Source organism: Pogoniulus pusillus, unplaced genomic scaffold (genome assembly GCF_015220805.1).
Source record: "Pogoniulus pusillus isolate bPogPus1 unplaced genomic scaffold, bPogPus1.pri scaffold_58_arrow_ctg1, whole genome shotgun sequence".
NCBI classification, from domain to species: Eukaryota; Metazoa; Chordata; class Aves; order Piciformes; family Lybiidae; genus Pogoniulus; species Pogoniulus pusillus.
The window spans coordinates 637,800-657,897 of NW_026974711.1; the positions used below are offsets into that span (position 1 = coordinate 637,800).

Genomic DNA, 20,098 nt, shown 5'->3' on the forward strand with positions numbered 1-20,098 from the left:
AACCATACCACATCATGCCTGTGCCATACCCATACCATCCCCTGCCTGTGCCATACCCATCCCGCGCCACCCCATCCCATGCCCATACATTCCATCCTACAGCCGTGCCCCTGCCCATCCCGCCCCTATCCCGTATCCCCCCCCCATATCCATTCTCCGCCTTTCTCTCCCTGCCCTATTCCTTTCCCTACCCCTGCCCACCGGCGCATGCGCACAGGACACCCCAACGCCCCCCGGCCCCATCCCCGCCTCTCCCCCTCCCCAAACTCGCCCCCTCCCCTTCCCCTCGCGCACAGCGGCGGCAGCTCCGGCGGCGGCGAGGGCTCGCGCCCGGTGACGTCAGGCGGGCGGCGGCGCGCGCTCCATCCCTCCCTCCGCCGCGGCGGCGGCGCGCGCAGCCCCCCCCCCAGCCTCTATCCCCCGTCCACCCCCCCCCAACACACCTCCTCCCGTTCCCTCCCCTCCCACCGCCGCCACCCCCCCCCCCCCCCGCCCCGACCACCGCCACCGCCTCCTCCTCCTCCCAGCCCCGGAGGGTTCCGCCCGCCCCGTCCCGTCCCGTCGCTCCCTCCCCCGCCTCCTCCTCCTCCCGCCGCGGATGTCGGTGCGCGGGCCCGGGACGCGCCGCCCCGCGGGCAGCACGGCGTGAGGAGCTGCCGCGGCCGCTGCCTCCGCTGCCACCGCCACCGAGCCGCCGGAATGGGGCCGCTGCTGCCCCTCGCCGGGTGCCTGCTGGCCGTGCTGGCCGCCCCCGCCGCCCGCGCCCTCGAAGGTGAGTCCCGGAGGCGGCGGGGACACCGAGGTTGGGGGTGGGAAGGAGTAAGGGGGAGATAGCGCGGCCCCGGGAGTAGCCGGGCTCCGTTCAGCGGGGCCGAGAAAGGGGGGCGGGAGGCGCCGCGCCGCCGCTGCCGCCGTGACAAAGCAGAGCGGGCGCTGCCCGGCCCCGCCGCGCTGCGGGGGGAGCACCGAGGGGAGCACCGGGAAGGTGGGGGGGTACCGGGAGCGGACTCGGCCTTTGCCTGCGCCGCAGTGCATGGATGCGGCCTGTCCCCCCCCGCCAGCTCCGGCCCCGTCCTCCCACTCCGCTCCCCTTCCCCCCCCCCCCAAACCGCAGCCGCGGGGGCTGCTCGCTCCCGCTCCCCATTTTCTCCCGTTTCTGCCCCATTCCGGTGACTCTCAGCTCCTCTCCCATCCCCTTTCCCTTCTCAATCCAAAGTTTTCCCTGCAGCCAAGCAGCGAAGTTGGAGCTCGGCGCTGTTGAGGGGGCCAAGGACAGGGGGAGGGGTGCTGGGGGGGGGTCGGGTCCCCTCTGCTCCGTGGGGACACCCGTGACAGCCCTTCCTCGCTCCCCGTCTTGCGTAACCGGAGGCGCTTCTCCGGGGGCCGCCACAACCCGGCTGCCGAGTCCGGTGGCACCAGGCAAGCGTTTGCCCAGGGATGGGGGCAGCTCGTCCGTGCGTCCTGCTGCCCGTCCATCCGTCCGTCCGGCTGCCTATCCGTCTGTCCGTCCGCTCCTCGCGGCCCCGTTTCACCGAGCTGCTCACATCTCAGCCCCACTGGTACCAGCTGGTCCGGTAAATAGTTTATCGGTGCCCGTCAGCCCCGCTGGACTTGGCACGACCGTGCCGAGGGCCTTCTCTTGGCAGTGCGGCTGGAGCTGGCAGCCAGCGCGCCGGGAAAGGCGCTGGAGAAGTTCTTGTGACGCCTGAGCGTGCCGGGCAGGGAGGCGATGTTCCCCTTTTCCCCCTGGAAAGCAGAAAAATGTGGATCCCCAGCTGGTTCCCTCTGCTCTCCCCTTGTCCCGGTGGGAATGGCCTGGAAAAGGCCAGGGACTGGAGCCGTGCGTTGGTTAGGGTGAGGTTTGGGGACGTTTTGCTGTCCCTTTCCTTGCACCTTGAGGCAAGAATCGTTGAGGTTTGGAAAAGAGCCTTGGGGTCAGCGAGACTCACCAAAGCTGCGGCGTGGCAGCGGCAGCGCTGACCCTGCACCGGCTGGGAGGGATGGAGGAGGAGGAGGAGAAGGTTGGGGCTGGCACCAGATGCCGGCCGCTGCTCAGTATCTGGGGCTCCAGGGGGCTGGAGCCTGCGGTTCCTGTCCCTCCAACCCCTCCTCGCCCTGCTGCGAGCCCAGGCGCTTTTTGGGGTACCGCCGGAGCAGAGGGGCAGGAGCAGAGTGGCTCCGGCACCCTGCTGCCAGCCGCGCTCGTTACTGCAGGGTCGATTGAGCTGCTCGACAGCGCAGGAGAGGGCTGACAGCTGAGTCCTTGCTCCCAGCCGGCTCCTGGGGACCCCAGACCTCGCGTGTCCCCCTCAGCTCGGCGATGGCAGCTCCCCAGGCTGGGGGCGGAGGGGCAGGCGCCGCTCGTTGCATAAGCTGCGTTGCCTCTGGAAACGAGGCTGTGGAGCGGGGATGTGCTGAGGAAGTTCCTCTCCATCCTCCTCTCCGCCCTGCAAGCTGTGCCGGGGCGAGAGCCGGAGCAGAGCTGTCCCTCCCGCTCCAGTGACCCCTGCCCCCGCCTAGGAGCTCCCCTTTATTTTGGAGGGGGATGGCCTTGGGTGTGCAGTGCTGTTCTGCTCCGCGGAATCTCGGGCAGGGCAAGAGGTCCTCCAGGAAGCTGTGGAAGCAGCTGTTGAGGGGCTGTGCGTGGGAGGATGAAGAGGGGGCTCTGCAAGCCTCCCCACTCTATCTGGGCCATGACTGGGAAGCAGAAGGTGACACCTTGATGGCACCTGGACTGGTGCCTTGGCCACAATGTTCCTGGCCAGGCACCGATTTCTCCGATGGGGAGAGGATCTCCTGCTGCCCAAGCCCTGGGGGATCTGTCATGGAACTGATGCCACCCAGGTGCCACTGGGAGTGGGGTGCAGGTCCTTGTCCTTTTCCAGAACCCAGCTCCCTAAACCTGCTGCCTCGGTTGGTGACTCTGAAGCCAGGTTTGTTCCTGGCATCAGCTGCAGGAGAAAGAGGAGGCAAAGTCCAGCTGGTTAGGGGAGAGCCCTTCTAGGGGGACAAAGGGCACCGGTGTCCAGTTTGGAGCTTTCCTGCCTCCCAGGGCCTTGGCAGCCAGAGCCTGTGGGAGAGGAAGGAGGGTGGGAAGGGGTTGCCCCACTGGGCATAGCCATGGCAAGGGGTGGCTGCTGTGGGGTTTCAGTGCAGCTCTTCCCTCTCAGCACCTTGGTGGTCTGACGTGTCCTGGGAGCGCATGTGCCCTCGTGTGCACGTGTGTGTGCCCACACGTGTGCCCTGCTGCTTTCCTGGGCATGCATGGACATGCCCAGAGCTGTGATGGGTTCAGCAGAGGTGAAGAGAGGAGTGTCTGGGGGGGAGGCTGCTGGGAGGGGAAGGCAGGAGGTGATGGGGGCTGCCATGGGAATGGAGACTGCCAAAAGGACCGACCTGGGGGTCCTCTGTGGCATGGTGTGGAGGGAAGGGTGCCTGGCATCCCCACATGGAACATCTTTGGGGGTGAGGATAAGAGGAAAGGGTCCAGGTTGGCCACGAGGAACAATTTCTGTCCTGCAAGAGTGGTCAGGCTCTGGCACAGGCTGCCCAGGGAGGTGCTGGAGTCCCCATCCCTGGAGGTGTTCAAGAAGCCTGTGGCCGTGGCACCTGGGGCCATGCAGATGTGCCCATGTTGGTGTTGGGTTGGTGTTGGAGACCTTTTCCTTCCGAGGTGATTCTGTGGTTGTATCTGGGAGATGCTGTGGTGGGATTCCAGCATGTCCTGGAGCTGCTGTGGTGTTTGGAGCAGAGCACTGAGCTCCAGTCCCCATCCCTGTCTGGTGGCATGAGGATGGGGCACCAGTGAGGCATCCTTGGCAGTGCCACTCATTTTGGGGTGAAACCGAGGCACTGCCTTCTCGCTGCTTCCAGAGCTGTTTGGAGCTGCTGTGGGGGTTGGGGCAGCTGTGGTGTGCCTCTGTCTTTAGTGTCTCAGCCCCACCACTTGCCCCTCAGTTTCTCTCTGTGCCATTTCTGTGTGTTCTGTGGGAGCTGCTGATGTCTCTGGTGTTGGCTGGGCTGAAAGGGAGCAAAGCCACCTTGGCCCTCCCTGCTCCTCAAAGCCCTTGGTCCCTGAAGCTCCATTCCTGCAGGAGCTGACTCTGCTTTGGTGTCCTTTGGTTCCTCTTCAGCCCGTGCTGGATCCGTGGCTGGCTCCTCGGTGGGGCAAGGCTGGTTGCTGCGTGGGGACCCCAGAAACACAATCTTTGAGTGTAGGGAGTGGGGACAGGAGGGTCACCTGCCCCTTGGAGATGTCTGAGAAAGGACCATGTGCAGGTTAGGCTGAGCTCCACTCCTCCAACCACCGGGAGGGTGTGGGAGGATGTGGCTGCTGCCTGGGATCTGCGGTAGCATCCTGCTGGTCTCCTGGCGCTGGCTGTGGGCTGAGACTGAGGATGGAGGATGGGCCAGGGTGAGGAAGAGCCTGGAGCATCGATGCCCTCCACGAAGGTGACCGTGGTGGGGCCGCGGGGCGCGTGGGCATCCGCGGAGCATCGCCGGTGTGTGGCGGGGGCTGCCCGGTGCCGCGTTGCTGCCGGCGGGGGCTGCCCGGTGCCGCGTTGCTGCCGGCGGGGGCTGCCCGGTGCCGCGTTGCTGCCGGTGGAGGCTGCCCGGTGCCGCACTGCTGCCGGCGGGGGCTGCCCGATGCCGTGCTGCTGTCGCAGCTCGCTCCTGCGCGGTGACAGCGCCGCGAGCTGCCGCTGCCGGTGCCGGTGCCGGGGCGGAGGGGGCCGAGCTGCTGCCAGCTGCATCCATCCAGTGCTGAGCTCTCGCCACCATCTCGCGAGCGCTGGGGAGGCTGCACAGCAGTGGGGCTGCTCCCTGCGCTCCGCTGCCCCTGCTCCAGGCATCTTCCCCCCGGGCATGGGGGGGTTGCCCTCGCTGCCCTGTGTGGCACCGATGCCCCAGGGTCCAGGAGGAGCTGAGCTCACAGACCTCCAGGATTTTGGCTATGCCTTCAGGATGCCTTCCTGTGCCACTCCTGGATGGTTCTTCAGCAGGGATTTGGTCCTGAGGAGCTTTCCCCAAAGGGAGCAGGGGCTCCGTGCCCCTCCAAGTGCCCTTTACCCAGGGGAGGGGTCCCATGTTTTGGGAATCCATGGGGCAGCCTGGTCAGGGCTGGGCCCTCAGGAGCTGGTGAGCAGCCGGGGTGGGACAGGCTGTGCCACGGTCCCGCCGAGCCTGCCGGATGAGTGCGGTGGGAACCAGGAGGTGCAGCTGTGGCTTGGCGGTGGGGCAGGCGGTTCCTCATCCAGGCACAGAGATGATTTCGGTTCCCAGATGCACACTGAGCACATTCTTCGTGCCAGCACCACAGACGAGCTCCCTGCTCTGTGCCCCTGAGACCCCCCCCAGCCTGACTCACAGCTTGGGGGCTTCATCGCTCCTAGAGTCCTTCTGCTCCCAGCTCATCCCAACGAGTCTGGGCTGAAATGCCCAGGATGACTCCAGTGGTGCCAGGGTTGGGCAAGGAGCTCCCTGGGGATGGTGCCGGCGGCCGCGGCTCGGCGGGCGAGCGGTGGCCACGTCTGCCCAGTTCCTTCCTGTGGCCCTGCCTGGCCAGGCAGACAAGGCTCTGCTTGTGCCTGGCCTGAGGCTTGTCTCTGGCCACGTTCCCAGGGATGTCCTGCTCGCTGTGGTATCCTTGGCCCTCAGCCAGGAGCCTGCAGGCTGGGGTCCTTCTGACAGCCACCTTGGCCACCCATGGGGTCCTGCGTGGGGTGGGAGCCTAGGCTGGAGGCTGCCCTTGTTGGGGTAGGTGGTGGTGGCACCTGGCTTGGAGGTTTTGTGCCTGATGTCAGCTCTGTCCGTGCTGGAGCTGGTTGCTGAGGTGTCACATTTTCCTCTGGGTCAGGCTTTGCAGGCCAGCATGAGCCCAGCTCAGGCTGGCATGGCCTGGGTGTCGCTGGCGACAGCTTCCCAGTCCCTTCCAGTTGCCTCTCTCTGCAGCTGACCTGCAGTGAGCACCAGCAGCACCTTCAGTGTTTTCCTAACTGGGCTCCAGCTTCTCATTTTCTTCTCTGTGCCACCTTACTTGAAGAAGGGAGAGGGCTGGGTGCTTTGAGTGCCCCCCTGCCACGCCAGGCTGCTGTCCTCAGCGCAGCCCAGCCACTTCTGGGGCTAAATATAGACACCCAAAGTCCTTCCTGAGCCAGGGGACGGAGCAGGCTGGAGCTGCAGCCCTGCTGGTGCTCTGCAGGATCAGAGATGGTCCCAGCACCGCCTGAAGGCTTGTGGGGTTGGCAACAAATGCTGGGTAAGGAGCTGGGGGTTGCTCCTGTGGGACCTCTGCTCACACTGGGGACAATGAGAGGGTCAAGATGAGCCTGGGGAGCATCAGCCTGCTGCCAAGGTGAGAGCAGCTCTGTGATGGCCAAAAGAGGTGGACTGAGGCGCTGGGGAACTGCGGGTGGCTGGGAGGGAATCTAATGGAGTTGGAAGCTGCATCTTTAATTGAGTGGACTTAATTAGCCTCTTGCAAGATGCTGCTTCTCCAAACTGGAGCGCGGCAGGGATGGGCAGGCGGTGACGGTCGCATGCCGGTGACGGACAGGTGAAGGGCGAGGGGGAGCGGGAGCCAGCGGCTGGCTGGGTACAGCCTGGGGGGCTGCTGCCGTGGTTGGCGTGGGGGTAGGCAGGGAGGCGATTCCTGCTTTTATCCTTCCTGCCAGACCCGGAGCTCAGGGCTCCAGTCCTTGGTGATGGAACTGAGGAGGAGGATGTCAGCTGAGGAGGGGTGGGGGGAGGTGATGAAGGTTTTCCAAGCTGCAGCTGCCCTGGCTGGGGTGGGGGTTGGGGGGTTGGGGAGGGCTGTGCTGCGCTTGCTGGGGGCTGCCAAGCAAATTGTTGTTTTAATCTGCTGAGAGCTCTGAAGGCAGCCACCGGCTGCCAGGGGTGACAATGATGCAGCATCAATCTCCTGCGAGGGTGACAATGATGCAGCTCTTTGTTCGCTGCCGCCGCAGCCGTCTCAGGCGCGGGCATCCAGCGCTCGTGGGGTCCTGGGCTCTCACAGCCTCTCATTGTCACCCAGCGTCCCCTCTGCCCGTGCCATCGGCCAGGTGGGCACTGCCCGGGGGTGCCTGACCTCTTGCCGCAGCGTCAGGCTCTGTGGAGGCTCCTGGTGTCCCCTCCATCCCTCCTCACCTTGGGGCACAGAGCCCCTGGATGGTGCAGGGGCAGGAGCTGGCACGCTGAGGATGTGCCCAGCGATTGTCTGGTGCTGGCTGTGCTTGATACTTGGATGTGGTGGTCTGAAGGATTGCTCGGGAATGAAAGGCTCTGAGGGGCTGGAGCGGGGCCAGGGAAGGGCAACCAAGGTGGGGAAGGGTCTGGAGAACAAGGCTGGGGAGGAGCAGCTGAGGGAGCTGGAGGTGTCCAGCCTGGAGAGAAGGCTCCAGGGGGACCTCAGAGCTGCCTGCCAGTGCCTGAAGGGATCCTGCAGGAAGGCTGCAGAGGGACTTGGCATGAGGATGTCTGAGCCAGGCCAAGGGGCAATGGTTTGGAGCTGAGGCAGAGCAGGGTTGGAATGGATCTAAGGAAGAAGTTCTGCAGCAGGAAGGTGCTGAGAGTCTGGCACAGGCTGCCCAGGGAGGCTGTGGCTGTCTCCTGCCTGGGGATGTTCAAGGCCAGGCTGGATGAGGCCTTGAGCAGCTGAGTCTAGCCGAGAGGTGTCCCTGGGCACGGCAGGAGGTTGGGGATGAGCTCTGAGCTCCCTTCCAGCCTGAGCCATGCTCTGATTCCGTGACCCTTGTGCCCACCCTGGGCTCCCGCAGCTCCGTGTGCTGGATCCATCCCCGCAGGCAGCTGTGGGGGGAGGCTGTGAGGGCTTCCTGGCGGCGCTCGGCGGTGCCGGTGGATTGTTTGCAGAAGGAAGCTTTTGGCTTTAATGCTTCCCGTGGTGGCCACGTTCCTGCGGCCCGGGCGGACGCCGCGGGGCACCGGGGGCAGGCGCCGTGCGCGGAGGTGTCCGGGGCTGGCTGCTGCCTCGCCCCTGAGCCCTTCCCAGGTCATTTCCAAGAGGGACTTTTCTTCCCCTAGTCCTGACAGCGTGAGCTGAAGTGTCTGCAGGCCCCCGGGACGATCTCCTGCCTGACCTTGGGGACAGCTCCTGGCAGGAACAATGGTGCTGAGCTGGGTCAGCATCCCTCGGTCAGTGCTGGCACCACGGCAGGCACTGGGCACCACTGCTCCTTCCAGATGGATTCCCTCAGTATCTCCTCGTGTGCCCAGAGTGTTTTGCCCACTCATGCTGTGGCATAGGTGGCACCGTGGCTCTGTGACCTTGTCCTCCCCAAGGCTGTGAGATGCCTCCTGGAGCAAGAACCTCAGGAGGAGGCCTGGAGGTGCAGCTTGGTCCCCAGGTCCTGTCAGTGGTGCCCAGTGAGAGGATAAGAGGCAATGGACACAAGCTTGAGCAGAGGAAATTCCACCCCAACATGAGGAGGAACTTCTTTGAGGGTGGTAGAGGGTCCAGGCCACCCAGAGAGGCCATTCAAAACAGCTGGGCACCATCCTGTGCACCCTGCTCTTGGTGCCCCTGCCCTGGCATGGGGCTGGACTGGATGATCTCAAGAGGTCCCTTCTAACCCCTCCCATGCTGGGCTGCTGTCCCCCTCTGAGAGCACCCCACAGCAGGACCTGTCCCCTGCTGTCCCCCCCAGAGCATGCCACAGCAGGACCTATCCCTTGCTATTCCCCCCCACCAAGCACCCCACAGCAGCACCTGTCCTCTGCTGTCCCCCCCAGAGCACCCCACAGCAGCACCTGTCCCCTGCTGTCCCCCCCAGAGCACTCCACAGCAGGACCTGTCCCCTGCTGTCCCCCCCAGAGCACCCCACAGCAGGACCTGTCCCCTGCTGTCCCCCCCAGAGCACTCCACAGCAGGACCTGTTCCCTGCTGTCCCCCCCCAGAGCACCCCACAGCAGGTCCTGTCCCCTGCCATTCCCCCCAGTAAGTACCCCACAGCAGGTCCTGTCCCCCCCCCCCCGAGCACCCCACAGCTCCCGGGGCAGGACAGGTGAGTGCAAAGGGCAACTCCTCCTTGAGGCAGTACCCACACTGGCGACCACCCTGGGGTGGCCCTCACAAGCTGGTGCTGGCCAGGGTCACCCTTGGCACTGGGGCTGCGTTCACACGGGCAGGTGGACCAGAATCCAGAGCAGGTCTGCGCGGGGGCTGCGCTCCTCGGGAATAAAAGTCCCTTTATGCTGGATAATTAAAGTGCTCAGAGCCTGCTAATTATTCCGGGATAAAGGTGACTTTTATTCCGGCAGAGTGGCCTCTCAAAGGGCTCTTTCTGCCCGCTCCGGGGGCACAATAGCAGCTCTGCTCCGCTTCCCAATCCCAGACAAAGTCCTGCTTTGCCGAGCCAGCGAAATGGAGTTGACTGAGGAATTAAGGCCAATGGCTCTGGCTGGGCTCCAGCCCTTTGAAAGCCTTTGGCCAGCTGATGCCCGGGCAGCACCCAAGCCCAGCACCAATCGTGACACCCAACCCCAGCACCCAGTCCTGGCACCCAGGAAAGCATCCAAACCAAATGCCCAGCACAGCAGCCAAACATGGCACCGAAGCATGGCACCCCAAAAGAGAACCTGCCCAGGGTATTCAAACTCAGCCTGGCACCCAACCCCAGCACCCAGCCCTGGCACCCAGGAAAGCATCCAAACCCAATGCCCAGCACAGCAGCCAAACATGGCACCGAAGCATGGCACCCCAAAAGAGAACCTGCCCAGGGTACTCAAACTCAGCCTGGCACCCAACCCCAGCACCCAGCCCTGGCACCCAGGAAAGCATCCAAACCCAATGCCCAGCACAGCAGCCAAACATGGCACCAAAGCATGGCACCCCAAAAGAGAACCTGCCCAGGGTATTCAAACTCAGCCTGGCACCCAACCCCAGCACCTAGCCCTGGCACCAAAGCATGGCACCCCAAAAGAGAACCTGCCCAGGGTACTCAAACTCAGCCTGGCACCCAACCCCAGCACCCAGCCATAGCACCCTCTGGTGCTGTGCTGTGGGGCTCTGGCCGTGCCTGCTGCCCATTTCCCATGCCCATGAGGTGCTTGTTAATTAATCTGTGCCCTGCGGGCAGGGCCCTGAGGAAGCTCTTAGCAGCTGGAGCCAGAGAGAGCTGCAGAGCATCAAGGGCTGCTTGGGCTCCTGGCTGCCCAGGGTGGCACAGGAACAGAGAACTGGGGTTGGAAGGGACCTTCAGAGGTCATCCAGTCCAACCCCTGCCAGAGCAGGGTGCCCAGGGCAGGTCACACAGGAACACATCCAGGAGGAATTGGAAGCTCTCTAGAGGAGACTCCACAGCCTCTCTGGGCAGCCTGCTCCAGGCTCCAGCACCCTCACACCAAAGAAACTTCTCCTCACCTTGAGGTGGCACCTCCTGGATTCCAGCTTGTGCCCCTTTTGCCTTGTCCTGTCACTGGGCACCCCTAACCAGAGCCTGGCACCTTCACCTTGCCCCCCACCTCCCAGATGTTTACTGACACTGATCAGGTCCCCTCTCAGCCTCCTCCTCACCAGCCCAAATAGCCCCAGAGCCTCTCAGCCTTTCCTGCACACCAGAGACGTTCCAGGCCCTTCATCATCCTCGCAGCATCTGTCAGACTCTCTCCAGCAGTCCCTGCCCCTTGAGCTGGCTCCATCACAGCCACAGAACTATCCAGGCTGGAAAACCCTCGGGAATGATCCAGTCCCAGCAGTGCCCCAGCAGTGCCCCAGCACCACCATGGGCCCTGCCACTGCTTTGCCCTTGGCTTGATTTTCCCTTTGATTCCCCCCACACCTTTCCCCCCCCCTTATTTTTCTGTCTTTGTTTTGCCTTGCTTGGTTTTTTTTCCTTAGTTTTTCCTCTTGTCTTCTTTTCCTTGTTTTTTCTTTCCTCTTTCCCATCTTGTTTTCCTTTGCTTTCTTTTCCTTCTTTTCTTTTATTCCCTTTCTCCTTCCTTTATTTCCCCCCCTTGTTTCCCCCCTTGTTTCCTCCTGCCTTCTTTATTCCTTTGCATTTTCCCTGGGCTTTTTTTCCCTTGTTTTTTTTATCCTTTCTTCCCCCTTTCCCCCTTTGTTTCTTTGTTTCCTTTTCCTCGATTCCTCTTCCCTGATTGTTTCTTTTTCCTTTTTTTTTTCTGTTTTTTTTTTCCCCTTTTTTCCCCCATTTTTTTTACCTGATTTTTTTCCCCCTTGGTTTCTCTTTTCCTTGTTTTTTCTTCCCTGCTTTTTTCTTTCCTTGCTTTTTTCTTTCCTTGCTTTTTTCTTTCCTTGCTTTTTCCTTTCCTTGCTTTTTCCTTTCCTTGCTTTTTCCTTTCCTTGCTTTTTCCTTTCCTTGGTTTTTTTTTCCCTTGTTTTTTTTTTTCCTTCCTTGGTTTTCCCCTTTTATTTACTTTTTTCCCCTTCTTCTTTTTCCTTGTTTTTTTTTTTTCTTTGTTTTCTCCTTTTCTTTTCCTTGTTTTTTTTTTGTCTTTTCCTTTTTTCTTTTTTTTTCTTGATTTTTCCTTGTTTGTTTTTTTTTTCCTTGATTTTCCCTTTTTTTTCCCTTGTTTTTTTCCCCTGTTTTTTTTTTCCCTTGCTTTTTCTTTCCTTTATTTCCTCCTTATTTTTTCTCTTTGTTTTTTTTTCTCTTTGTTTTTTTTTTTCCTTGTTTTTATTCTCCTTTTTTTCCTCCTTTTTTCCCCCTTGCTTTTTCCCTTGGCTTTTTTCCCTTTTTTTTTCCTGTTTTTTTTTCCCCTTGCTTTTTCTTTTCTTTTTTTTTTCTCTCTTTTTTTTTAATGGGTTTTTCTCCTTGTTTTTTCCTTTCCTTGTTTTTTTCCTTTCCTTGTTTTTTTTCCTCGTTTTTTTCCTTTCCTTATTTTTTCCTTTCCTTATTTTTTTCCTTTCCTTATTTTTTTCCTTTCCTTGTTTATTTCCTTTCCTTATTTCCTTTCCTTGTTTATTTCCTTTCCTTGTTGTATTTTCCCTTGTGTTTTTTTCCCTTTTTTTTTTTCCCACATCTTGTTTTTTCCCTTTTATTTTTTTATTTCCTTGTTGTGTTTTTTTTTTCCCTTGATTGTCTTGGGTTTTTTCCCCTTGATTTTTTTCCCCTCCCTTCCCTTTTGTTTTGTTCTGGAGTTGCATTTCAATTGCAGATAAGCCACGAAAAAAGAAGAGAGAAAGAAATCCTCAAATCCCAGGATTCTTCCTTGAAAGCTGCTCCACTGGAGCTGGAACCTGTCCCTCCTGCCCCCCTCTCCTGGGTGGGGTCAGCCTCTTCTCTCCCCTCTCCCAGTGCTGAGGAAACTCTGGACTGGGTTCAGCTGCTTCCATCTCTGCCATCCTTCAGCCCATTCCCTGGGGAGCGCTGCGAGGGGCCAGAGGCAGCACTGGGTGGGAGGGGGCAAGGGGGGAGCTGTGCTGCAGCCTCTGGGTTTGGTTTAAAATGCAAATCTCTGGCCCGGGGCGGGGGGGGGGGAACTTGCTTTGGGGATCTTTTTTTTCCTTCCTTCCTTTATTTACTGGAAAAAAAACCACCACTCCCCTTCCAAATTAAAAAATAATTATTTCCTCCTTTTTCTCTTTTTTATTCTTTCCCTCTTTTTTTTCCTCATTTTTCCCTCCTCTTTTTTCACCTCCTTTTTCCCCCCTCTCTCTTTTTCCTCCTTCCCCCCCCTTTTCCCTTCTTTTTTCCATCTCTCTTTTCTTTTTTCCCCTCTCTTTTTTCCTCCTTTTTTCCCCTCTCTTTTTTCCTCCTTTTTCTCCCCTCTCTTTTTTCCTCCTTTCCACCCCCTCTTTTTTCCCTCCTTTTCCCCCCCTTTTCCCCCCCCCCCTTTTTCCTCCTTTCCCCCCCCCTTTTTCCTCCTTTCCCCACCCTCTTTTTCCTCCTTTCCCCCCCCTCTTTTTCCTCCTTTCCCCCCCCTCTTTTTCCTCCTTCCCCCCCCCTCTTTTTCCTCCTTTCCCCCTCTCTTTTTTCCCTCCTTTTCCCCCCCCCCTTTTTTTCCTCCTTTTTTCCCCTCTCTTTTTTCCTCCTTCTCCCCCCCTCCTTTTTCCTCTCCTTTTTCCTTTTTTTTTCTCCTTCCTTTTTTTTCTTTCCCCTCTTTGTTTCCCTCTCCCTATCAAGTCAGTATTGATTCAGTCCTTGGGCAGCTCCTCCCCTCCGTGCATACCTGCGGCTTTTCCAGTGGGAATGACAGAGCAGGGAGGGCTGGGAGTGGAAGTGGCTTGGATCAGATATGACCAGGAGCAGGAATGGCTGGGAATGGGAATGGCTGTGAGTGGGAATGGCTGGGAGAAGAAATGGCCAGGAGTGGGAAGAACAGGATTGGGAACAGCTTGGAGCAGGAATAACTGGGATCAACAATGGCCAGGATCAGGAACAGCTGGAAGTGGGAACTGCCAGAAGCAGGACAGGAGCAGAAATGACTGGGAATGGGAATGACAGGGAGCAGGAAGGGCCAGGAGCAGGAATGGCTGGGATCAGACACGGCCAGGAGTGGGAAGGGCCAGGAGTGGCTGGGAGCACGCAGCAGGATCTGGTTTAAATCTTCCCTTTGGATGGGGCCGGCTGCAGGAATGGCAAAAATGCATCGGAGCTGTTTGGAGCTCATTTTTAAAGGCAAAGCAAACAAATGAGCTTCACTTTCCCCTTCCCTGCAGACATCTCCCTCCCAGCTCCTGCTGCCTGCCCCTCTGCAGCTCCCTGGAGCTGGAGGTGCTGGAAGGTTGCCGGTGGCCATCAGCTGGTCCTGCCGTGGGCCAAATCCTGGCAGGTTTGGGCATCAGCTGCCCTGGTTCTGGCTCAGCTCCTGGCCTGGGTGGGCTGAAGGAGCTGAGAGGTCTCTGTGTGTTTCCGAGCCTTATCCCATGGGAAGCTCTGGGAAGTCTGAAGAGTGTAGAAAGGGCTTTTGGGAAGCCTGGGGGGGGGAGCCTGGGGTGATGTGGGGCAGCAGAGGGCAGGTCTGAGTGGCTGAGTCCTGGGCTGGGTGGGTTGGGTGCTTTGGATGCCCTCTCAGCCTGAGTGCCATCGGTCCCGGTGCCAGGGGACTGTGCCAGCAGCTCAGGGGGTGCCACAAGGACATAGGCTTGGCTGTGGTTGGGAAGAGAGGTCCTGGAGCTGTGGAGTGCTGTGGGAGCACAGCAGCACCTTAAGGTGCCTCAAACCTTCCTGGTGTGCGCTGGCACACCCATGGTGCCAACGTGCTGGCCATGGTGGTGACCTCACCATGGCTCAACGAGGCTGGAGCATGCTGAGTGCTGCCTTTGCTGGCCAGGGCTTTGCCCTGCCTCCTGCTCCAGGCTCTGGTGGTTTCCCACCCAGCTTTTGCCCTCCAGAAGGACCTGGCAGCTGTTTGTTTGGCCAAGGCGACGCATTGGGTGCCAGGAGCATCCAGCTGGCAGTGCCCAGCGCCGGCTGCCCAGCTGTTTGCCTGGCACAGGATGGAGGAGGGGGGGGGGATTTGACCAGCTCCTCACCATGTGGGTTGGGTTGTGTGAGCGTGGAGCTGGGGATGGAGACCTGGGAGGAATGTGGAGAGGTTTATTTTGCTCCCTCAGAACATCTGGTTTGCACATCAGGCTCATTCCAAGTCTTCTTTATGGCCAGCGCCGTTTCCTCTGCTCACCTCCTCCCGAGACCAGCAGGAGGAGGAGGAGGAGGAGGAGGAGCTGGGCTGAAGAGGCTTTGCTGAGGGAAGTTCTTGCTTGGTTTCGTGGTTTGCTTCCAGCCTCTCTGCTCTTTTCCTGCTGTGCCCAGCTGTGCGCTGGAGGCTTCTGCTCGTGGTGAAGCCCTCCTGCTCCTCAGCCTCTCCCTAGGGTGGGTTCTTTGTGTTGGGCAAAGCTGGCACAGTTGTGGCTGTGAGTCTCTTGGCAACCTTTTCCCAACCCATTGCACTCAGAGCCTCTGGGGATCCATGTCCATGGGAAGGCATTGCCTGAAAGGGGCTGCAGGAGAGCTGAGGAGGGACTCTGGGCGAGGGCTGGGAGTGCCAGGCAAGGGACAATGGCTTTGAGCTGGGAGAGGGGAGAGTGAGAGTGGAGAGGAGGAAGGAATTGTTGAAAGTGAGGCTGGGGAGACACTGGCACAGGTTGCCCAGGGTGGCTGTGGCTGCCCCCTGCCTAGATGTGCTCAAGGCCAGGCTGGATGAGGCCTTGGGTGTGTGGGAGGGGTCCCTGCCAGAGCAGGGTCACCCAGGGGCACATCCAGGTGGAACTGGAATCTCTCCAGGGATGGAGGCTCCACCACCGCTCTGGGCAGCCTGCTCCAGGGCTCTGCCACCCTCAAAGCCAAGAAGCCCCTGCCCATGTCTGGATGGAACTTCCACCATTCTGGGCAGCCTGCTCCAGGGCTCTGCCACCCTCAAAGCCAAGAAGCCCCTGCCCATGTCTGGATGGAGCTTCCTACATCCCAGTCCCCTTTGTTGTTCCTATTTCTTGTACCCACCTGACCATTTTGTGCCTTTCTCCCCCCCATTTTCCAGGCTGTGCCCCCTTTGGGTGCCCTCCCAGCAGGGCTGTCTCTGGAGCTGCCAGGACATGTCCCCTGGGCTGGCTGTTGCAGCTGTCCCTGCCATGCTCTGAGCCTGGCATTGTGTGCCCATGAAGGCCTCTTTATGCTCCCGGACGGAGCTGCTGCTGCTGCTGCTGCTGCTGCCTTCCGCAGGGAACTTGGCTGCTGCTGAAGGCTGCATTAAGAGACCCCTCCTCTGGCTGCCCACCTGGCACTGAGGCCCCCCAGCCTTCTCCAGTGCTCTTCAGCTGGCTGGGGATGCATTGTGCCAGGACAGGGCTGCCTGGTGGGGTGAGAGCCAATCCCTGCCCTTCTCCCTCCTGTGTGGGGGCTCCTGCCAGGGCCCCAAAACCACTCTGGGAAGGGCTGAAGCTGTCCTGGTCCTGGGGGACACACTCTGGGTTGAGTTGGGTTGAGATGCCCAGTGGTGGTGAGGAGCAGGGGGATGGTTCCGTGGGGTTTGCCTGCCCCAAGAGGAGGTTGACTGCAGGAGGAGGCTGAGTCAGGTGGGGTTGGGCTCAGCTCCCCAGTGCCAGCTGATAGGAGGAGAGTGAATGGCCTGGAGTGGTGCCAGGGGAGGTCCAGGTTGGCCACGAGGAGCAATTTCTGTCCTGCAAGAGTAGTCAGGGACTGAAACAGGCTGCCCAGGGAGGTGGTGGAGTGTCCATCCCTGAAGGTGTTTCAGAAACCTGTGGCCATGGTGCCTGGGGCCATGGTTTGGTGCCAGGGTGGGGTTGGGTTGATGCTGGACTGGATCCTCCATGCTGCTGGTGAACATCTCTGCTCCAGGACTGCTGTCAGCAGTTGCAAAGCAGGGCCCTGGGCTAGCTCTGGCTTTTCCCATGGGCTGGGAACCACTTTCTGGGAGTTTGTCCTTCTCTTGCAGCTCTGCCCTCAGCGGGCAGCTGCGAGCCAGCAGCTGAGCTCAGCCAGGGGCTGGTGGTGCCCACTTGGCCCATCGGGCAGGGTGCTGGGCGCTGGCTGCGGTCGGTGCGGTGCTGGCCGCAGCTGTAGGTCACTTTGTGGCTTCTGGAGCCCTGGGGGCTGAAGGAAATCCCGAGGGAATGTGGCTCTGCGCTGTGGTTTTCCTGGTGGATCCTGCATCTGCTGCGCCGTGCCGGGAGGTGGAGGCGGCAGAGGAGCTCTGGGCTGCGGGAGGGACCGAGCCGGCTCCGGGGCAGGGATCTGCTGGTGCCCAGGCAGAGCATGGGCACAGGCTTGGTGCCCAGGCCACCTCCTGCCCGCAGAAGGGAGGTGTGTGAGGTGCTGGGACCAGGCAGGGTTCATCCATTTTGCTCCGTCCAAGCTCCATCTTGGCTGCTCCCAGCTCCCCGTGGAGCTGCTCCGGCTCCAGCCGATGCCGTACGGGGGAAGGAGCCAGGTCTGGGCTGGGGGCAGCTCCTCCATCAAAGCTGTGCCCCCCCCCCCGAGCAGCCTGTGCCGGGCGGGGTGCAGCGAGACCCCTCCCATTGCATCCTGTGCTTTGGGCAGGGGGTGCAGGGACCCCCTCCCTGCTGCAGCCACCCCCCCTGCTGACCCTCACACCCTCCCACCCCCCAATTTCCTAGGCAGGGAATGGGTGCAGACCTCTACACCTCTCCTGTCCCCCTGCCTGCTGCTGCGGTTTAAACAACCTGACTGAGATTTGGTCTCCTTTGGCCTTTTTTTTTCCCCTTCCTATTTTATCTTTTGCTGTCGAACAGAGAGAAAACAAAACAGCCCCGGCCCGGCCCGGCCCCGCCCGCCTCGGGCTGCCGGCAGCAAAACTCCTGCCGGTGAAATGGGCTTTAAGGTCTGCTGCTGCTTCCAGGACCTCAGGTCCTGTTCTCTTCCCCTGCGTAATTGATGCTTCCATTGCAGCTTCTCCCCCTCCGCAGGGGCAGGGCTGATGGATCTGCTGCCAGCCTCCGCTTCTCGTCCCCGGACCAGCCGGTGGCAGCCGCCCCCAGCCCCGGTTCCGTCCTGAAGTGACTTTGCTTCCCTCTCTGGGCTCCAGGACCGATCCTGGTTACTCTTCCTCTTCTCTCTCTGCAGCGCCCAAGACCTGCAGCCCCAAGCAGTTTGCCTGCAGGGATCAGGTCACCTGCATCTCCAAGGGCTGGCGCTGCGACGGCGAGAAGGACTGCCCCGACGGCTCCGACGAGGCCTCCGACATCTGTGCGTATGCCCTGCCAGTCTGCCCGCCCTGCCTGCCTGCCTGCCTGCCCTATCAGCTTTCCTTTCCTTCCTCCTCTCTTCCTCCCCTCTTCACCCCTTCTCCCCCCTCTTCTCCCCCCCATCTCCCTCCCTTCTTCCCCCTTCTCCCACTATCTCCCCCCCCTCCTCTCCCCCTCTCCTTACTCTCTGCCTTCCTCTCCACCGTCCCCCTGTTCCACTCCCTTTCCCCCCTCTCTTCCTCCCCTCTTCTCTTGCTCTTCCCCTTCCCCCACTTCTCTTCCTCTTCTCTCTTTCCCCCCCTCTTCTCTCTTCTCTCTTTCCCCCCCTCTTCTCTCTTCTCTCTTCCCCCCCCTCTTCTCTCTTCTCTCTTTCCCCCCTCTTTCCCCCCCTCTTCTCTCTTTCCCCCCTCTTCTCTCTTTCCCCCCCTCTTCTCTCTTTCCCCCCTCTTCTCTCTTTCCCCCCCTCTTTCCCCCCCTCTTTCCCCACTCTTCCTCTCCTCTTCCCCCTCTCTTCCTCCCCCTCTTCCCCCACTCATCCATTGGTTTGCTGCCATCCACTCTCCCTCCAGAATCCCAGCATGGTGGAGTTTGGAAGGGACCTCTGGAGCCAGAGGGAGGGTTGGAAGCTCTCCAGAGAAGGAGACTCCAGAACCTCTCTGGGCAGCCTGCTCCAGGCCTCCATCAGCCTCGCTCCAAAGTTTCTCCTCCTGCTCTGGTGTAACCTCCTGGGTTCCAGTTTGTGCCCCTTGGCCCTTGTCCTGTTCCTGGGCACCACTGAGCAGGGTCTGGCCCCTGGTTCTTCACCCCCAGGGTCAGGACCCTCCACTTGCCCTGGCTGAGCTTTGTGAGCTCCCACTCAGGTGGCATTGCACAACCTCTACCTCATCTCCTCTTTGGTACCAGCAGCTCCAGCATCTCAGGAGGTGGAGAGGGTGGATGAGCACCACCCCAGGCAGGCATCCCACCTGTCCCTCTGTCCGTCCTCCCTGGCTGACCTCCTTTTACCTCCACAGGGGCTGGAGATGGGGCATAAGGGCTGGGGCTGGGTCAATGGCTGCAGGGAGGAGTGAGCCAGAGCCATGCTGGCACTGGAGCTTGGCTCCAGCTGTGCTGGAGTGAGGATCTCCCTCTCCTGCATCCCAGTGTCTCCCCCTGCCCACTGAAGGGGGCCAGTGGCCATCAAATCTTGCCCTCTGGTCCAAGCACCCTTGGACTCCTGCTTCTCACTGTGCTTGGCAGAAAGGTCTCTTCTGAAGCCAATTTCTGGTTCATCCCCAGGGTTATTTATTTCTTAAGGCAAAATGATGCAACCAACCCCTCCGTGGGAGGGGTGAGGGGGCTGGGTGGGGGGGGGCTGAGATCAGCTGTCTGGCTCCAGGCAGTCAGCAGCCCTGGAAAATTACAGCAGGAGGACTTGGAAGCCCTTCCCTGGCTGGAAGAAATCCGTCCTGACTGACAGACTCTGCTCAGTCCACCCCATCCACCCCGACAGGTGGATGCAGAACGAAGCCCTCTGATGCTTCTCCTTCTTCCTCCTCATTCTTCACTGTGAAGGCTCAACTGGTTGAGCCCAAAGTGTCCATCCCCACTGCAGACCCTCAGCTCTGGACATGCTCTTTGCCTCTGGTGCCTCAGAAGTGACTGCTGAGGTTTGAGGACCTAAGGGGTCTTCAGACAGGACCATGTTGGCCTTTGTGGGTACAGTTGGAGGTGGCTGCTTGGGTAGGGCTGGAGGTTGCTGCCTGCTCCTTGCCTGCTCCTGCCCAGACTTGCTTGAGCCAGAGCCTGACCTGTCAGCACATGCCAGGACTCCCAGCCTGGCATCTCCAGGGTTTCTAGGCCAGCTTTTCTCTCACCATTTTGGCACTGGGCTTCTCATTCAGCAGCTTCTCATCTCCAGTCTCAATCTCCCCTCGCTGAGCTCAAAGCCATTGTCCCTTGTCCTGGCACTCCCAGCCCTTGTCCCAAGTCCCTCCCCAGCTCTCCTGTTGCCCCTTCAGGCACTGCAAGGCTGCTCTGAGGTCTCCCTGGAGCCTTCTCCAGGCTGCACAGCTCCAACCTTTCCAGCCTGTCCCCACAGAGGAGGTTCTGCAGCCTCTGATCACTTTGTGGCCTCCTCTGGACCCTGTCCAGCAGCTCCAGGTCCTTCTTGTGCTGGGGCCCCAGAGCTGGAGGCAATGCTGCAGGTGGGGTCTGAGCAGAGCAGAGCATAGCAGAGGGGCAGAATCTCCTCCCTCAGCCTCCTTCTTTCCCGGGCTCTGCTCTGGTTCCAGGACTCCCCTGCAGGGCTCCTCCTCCCCGGGGAATCCTTTGGAGCATTCCTGGCGTTGCTCACGACTGAGCTGAGCACAGGAAGGGTTCAATTCCCTGCTCGTGTCTGCGCGAGTGGCTCCTGCCCTGTTCTTGCCCAGTCAATCGAATTTTCACTCCTGGGAGGGGAAAATCTTGGCCAGG

General features: G+C 60.2%; 1 protein-coding gene across 2 annotated transcripts in view; it reads left to right on the top strand.

Moving 5' to 3' along the window:
• The first annotated feature begins 505 nt into the window (after positions 1–505).
• LRP1 (LDL receptor related protein 1) overlaps positions 506–20,098 on the top strand; it is an 85,864-nt gene continuing 66,271 nt past the window's right edge. For both annotated transcript variants that reach the window (XM_064141508.1, XM_064141509.1), the window contains exons 1-2: positions 506–772; positions 17,523–17,645. In XM_064141508.1, the coding sequence (XP_063997578.1) occupies positions 700–772; positions 17,523–17,645 (196 nt within the window). In that variant the 5' untranslated portion in view covers positions 506–699. The remainder of the gene's footprint in view (positions 773–17,522; positions 17,646–20,098) is intronic.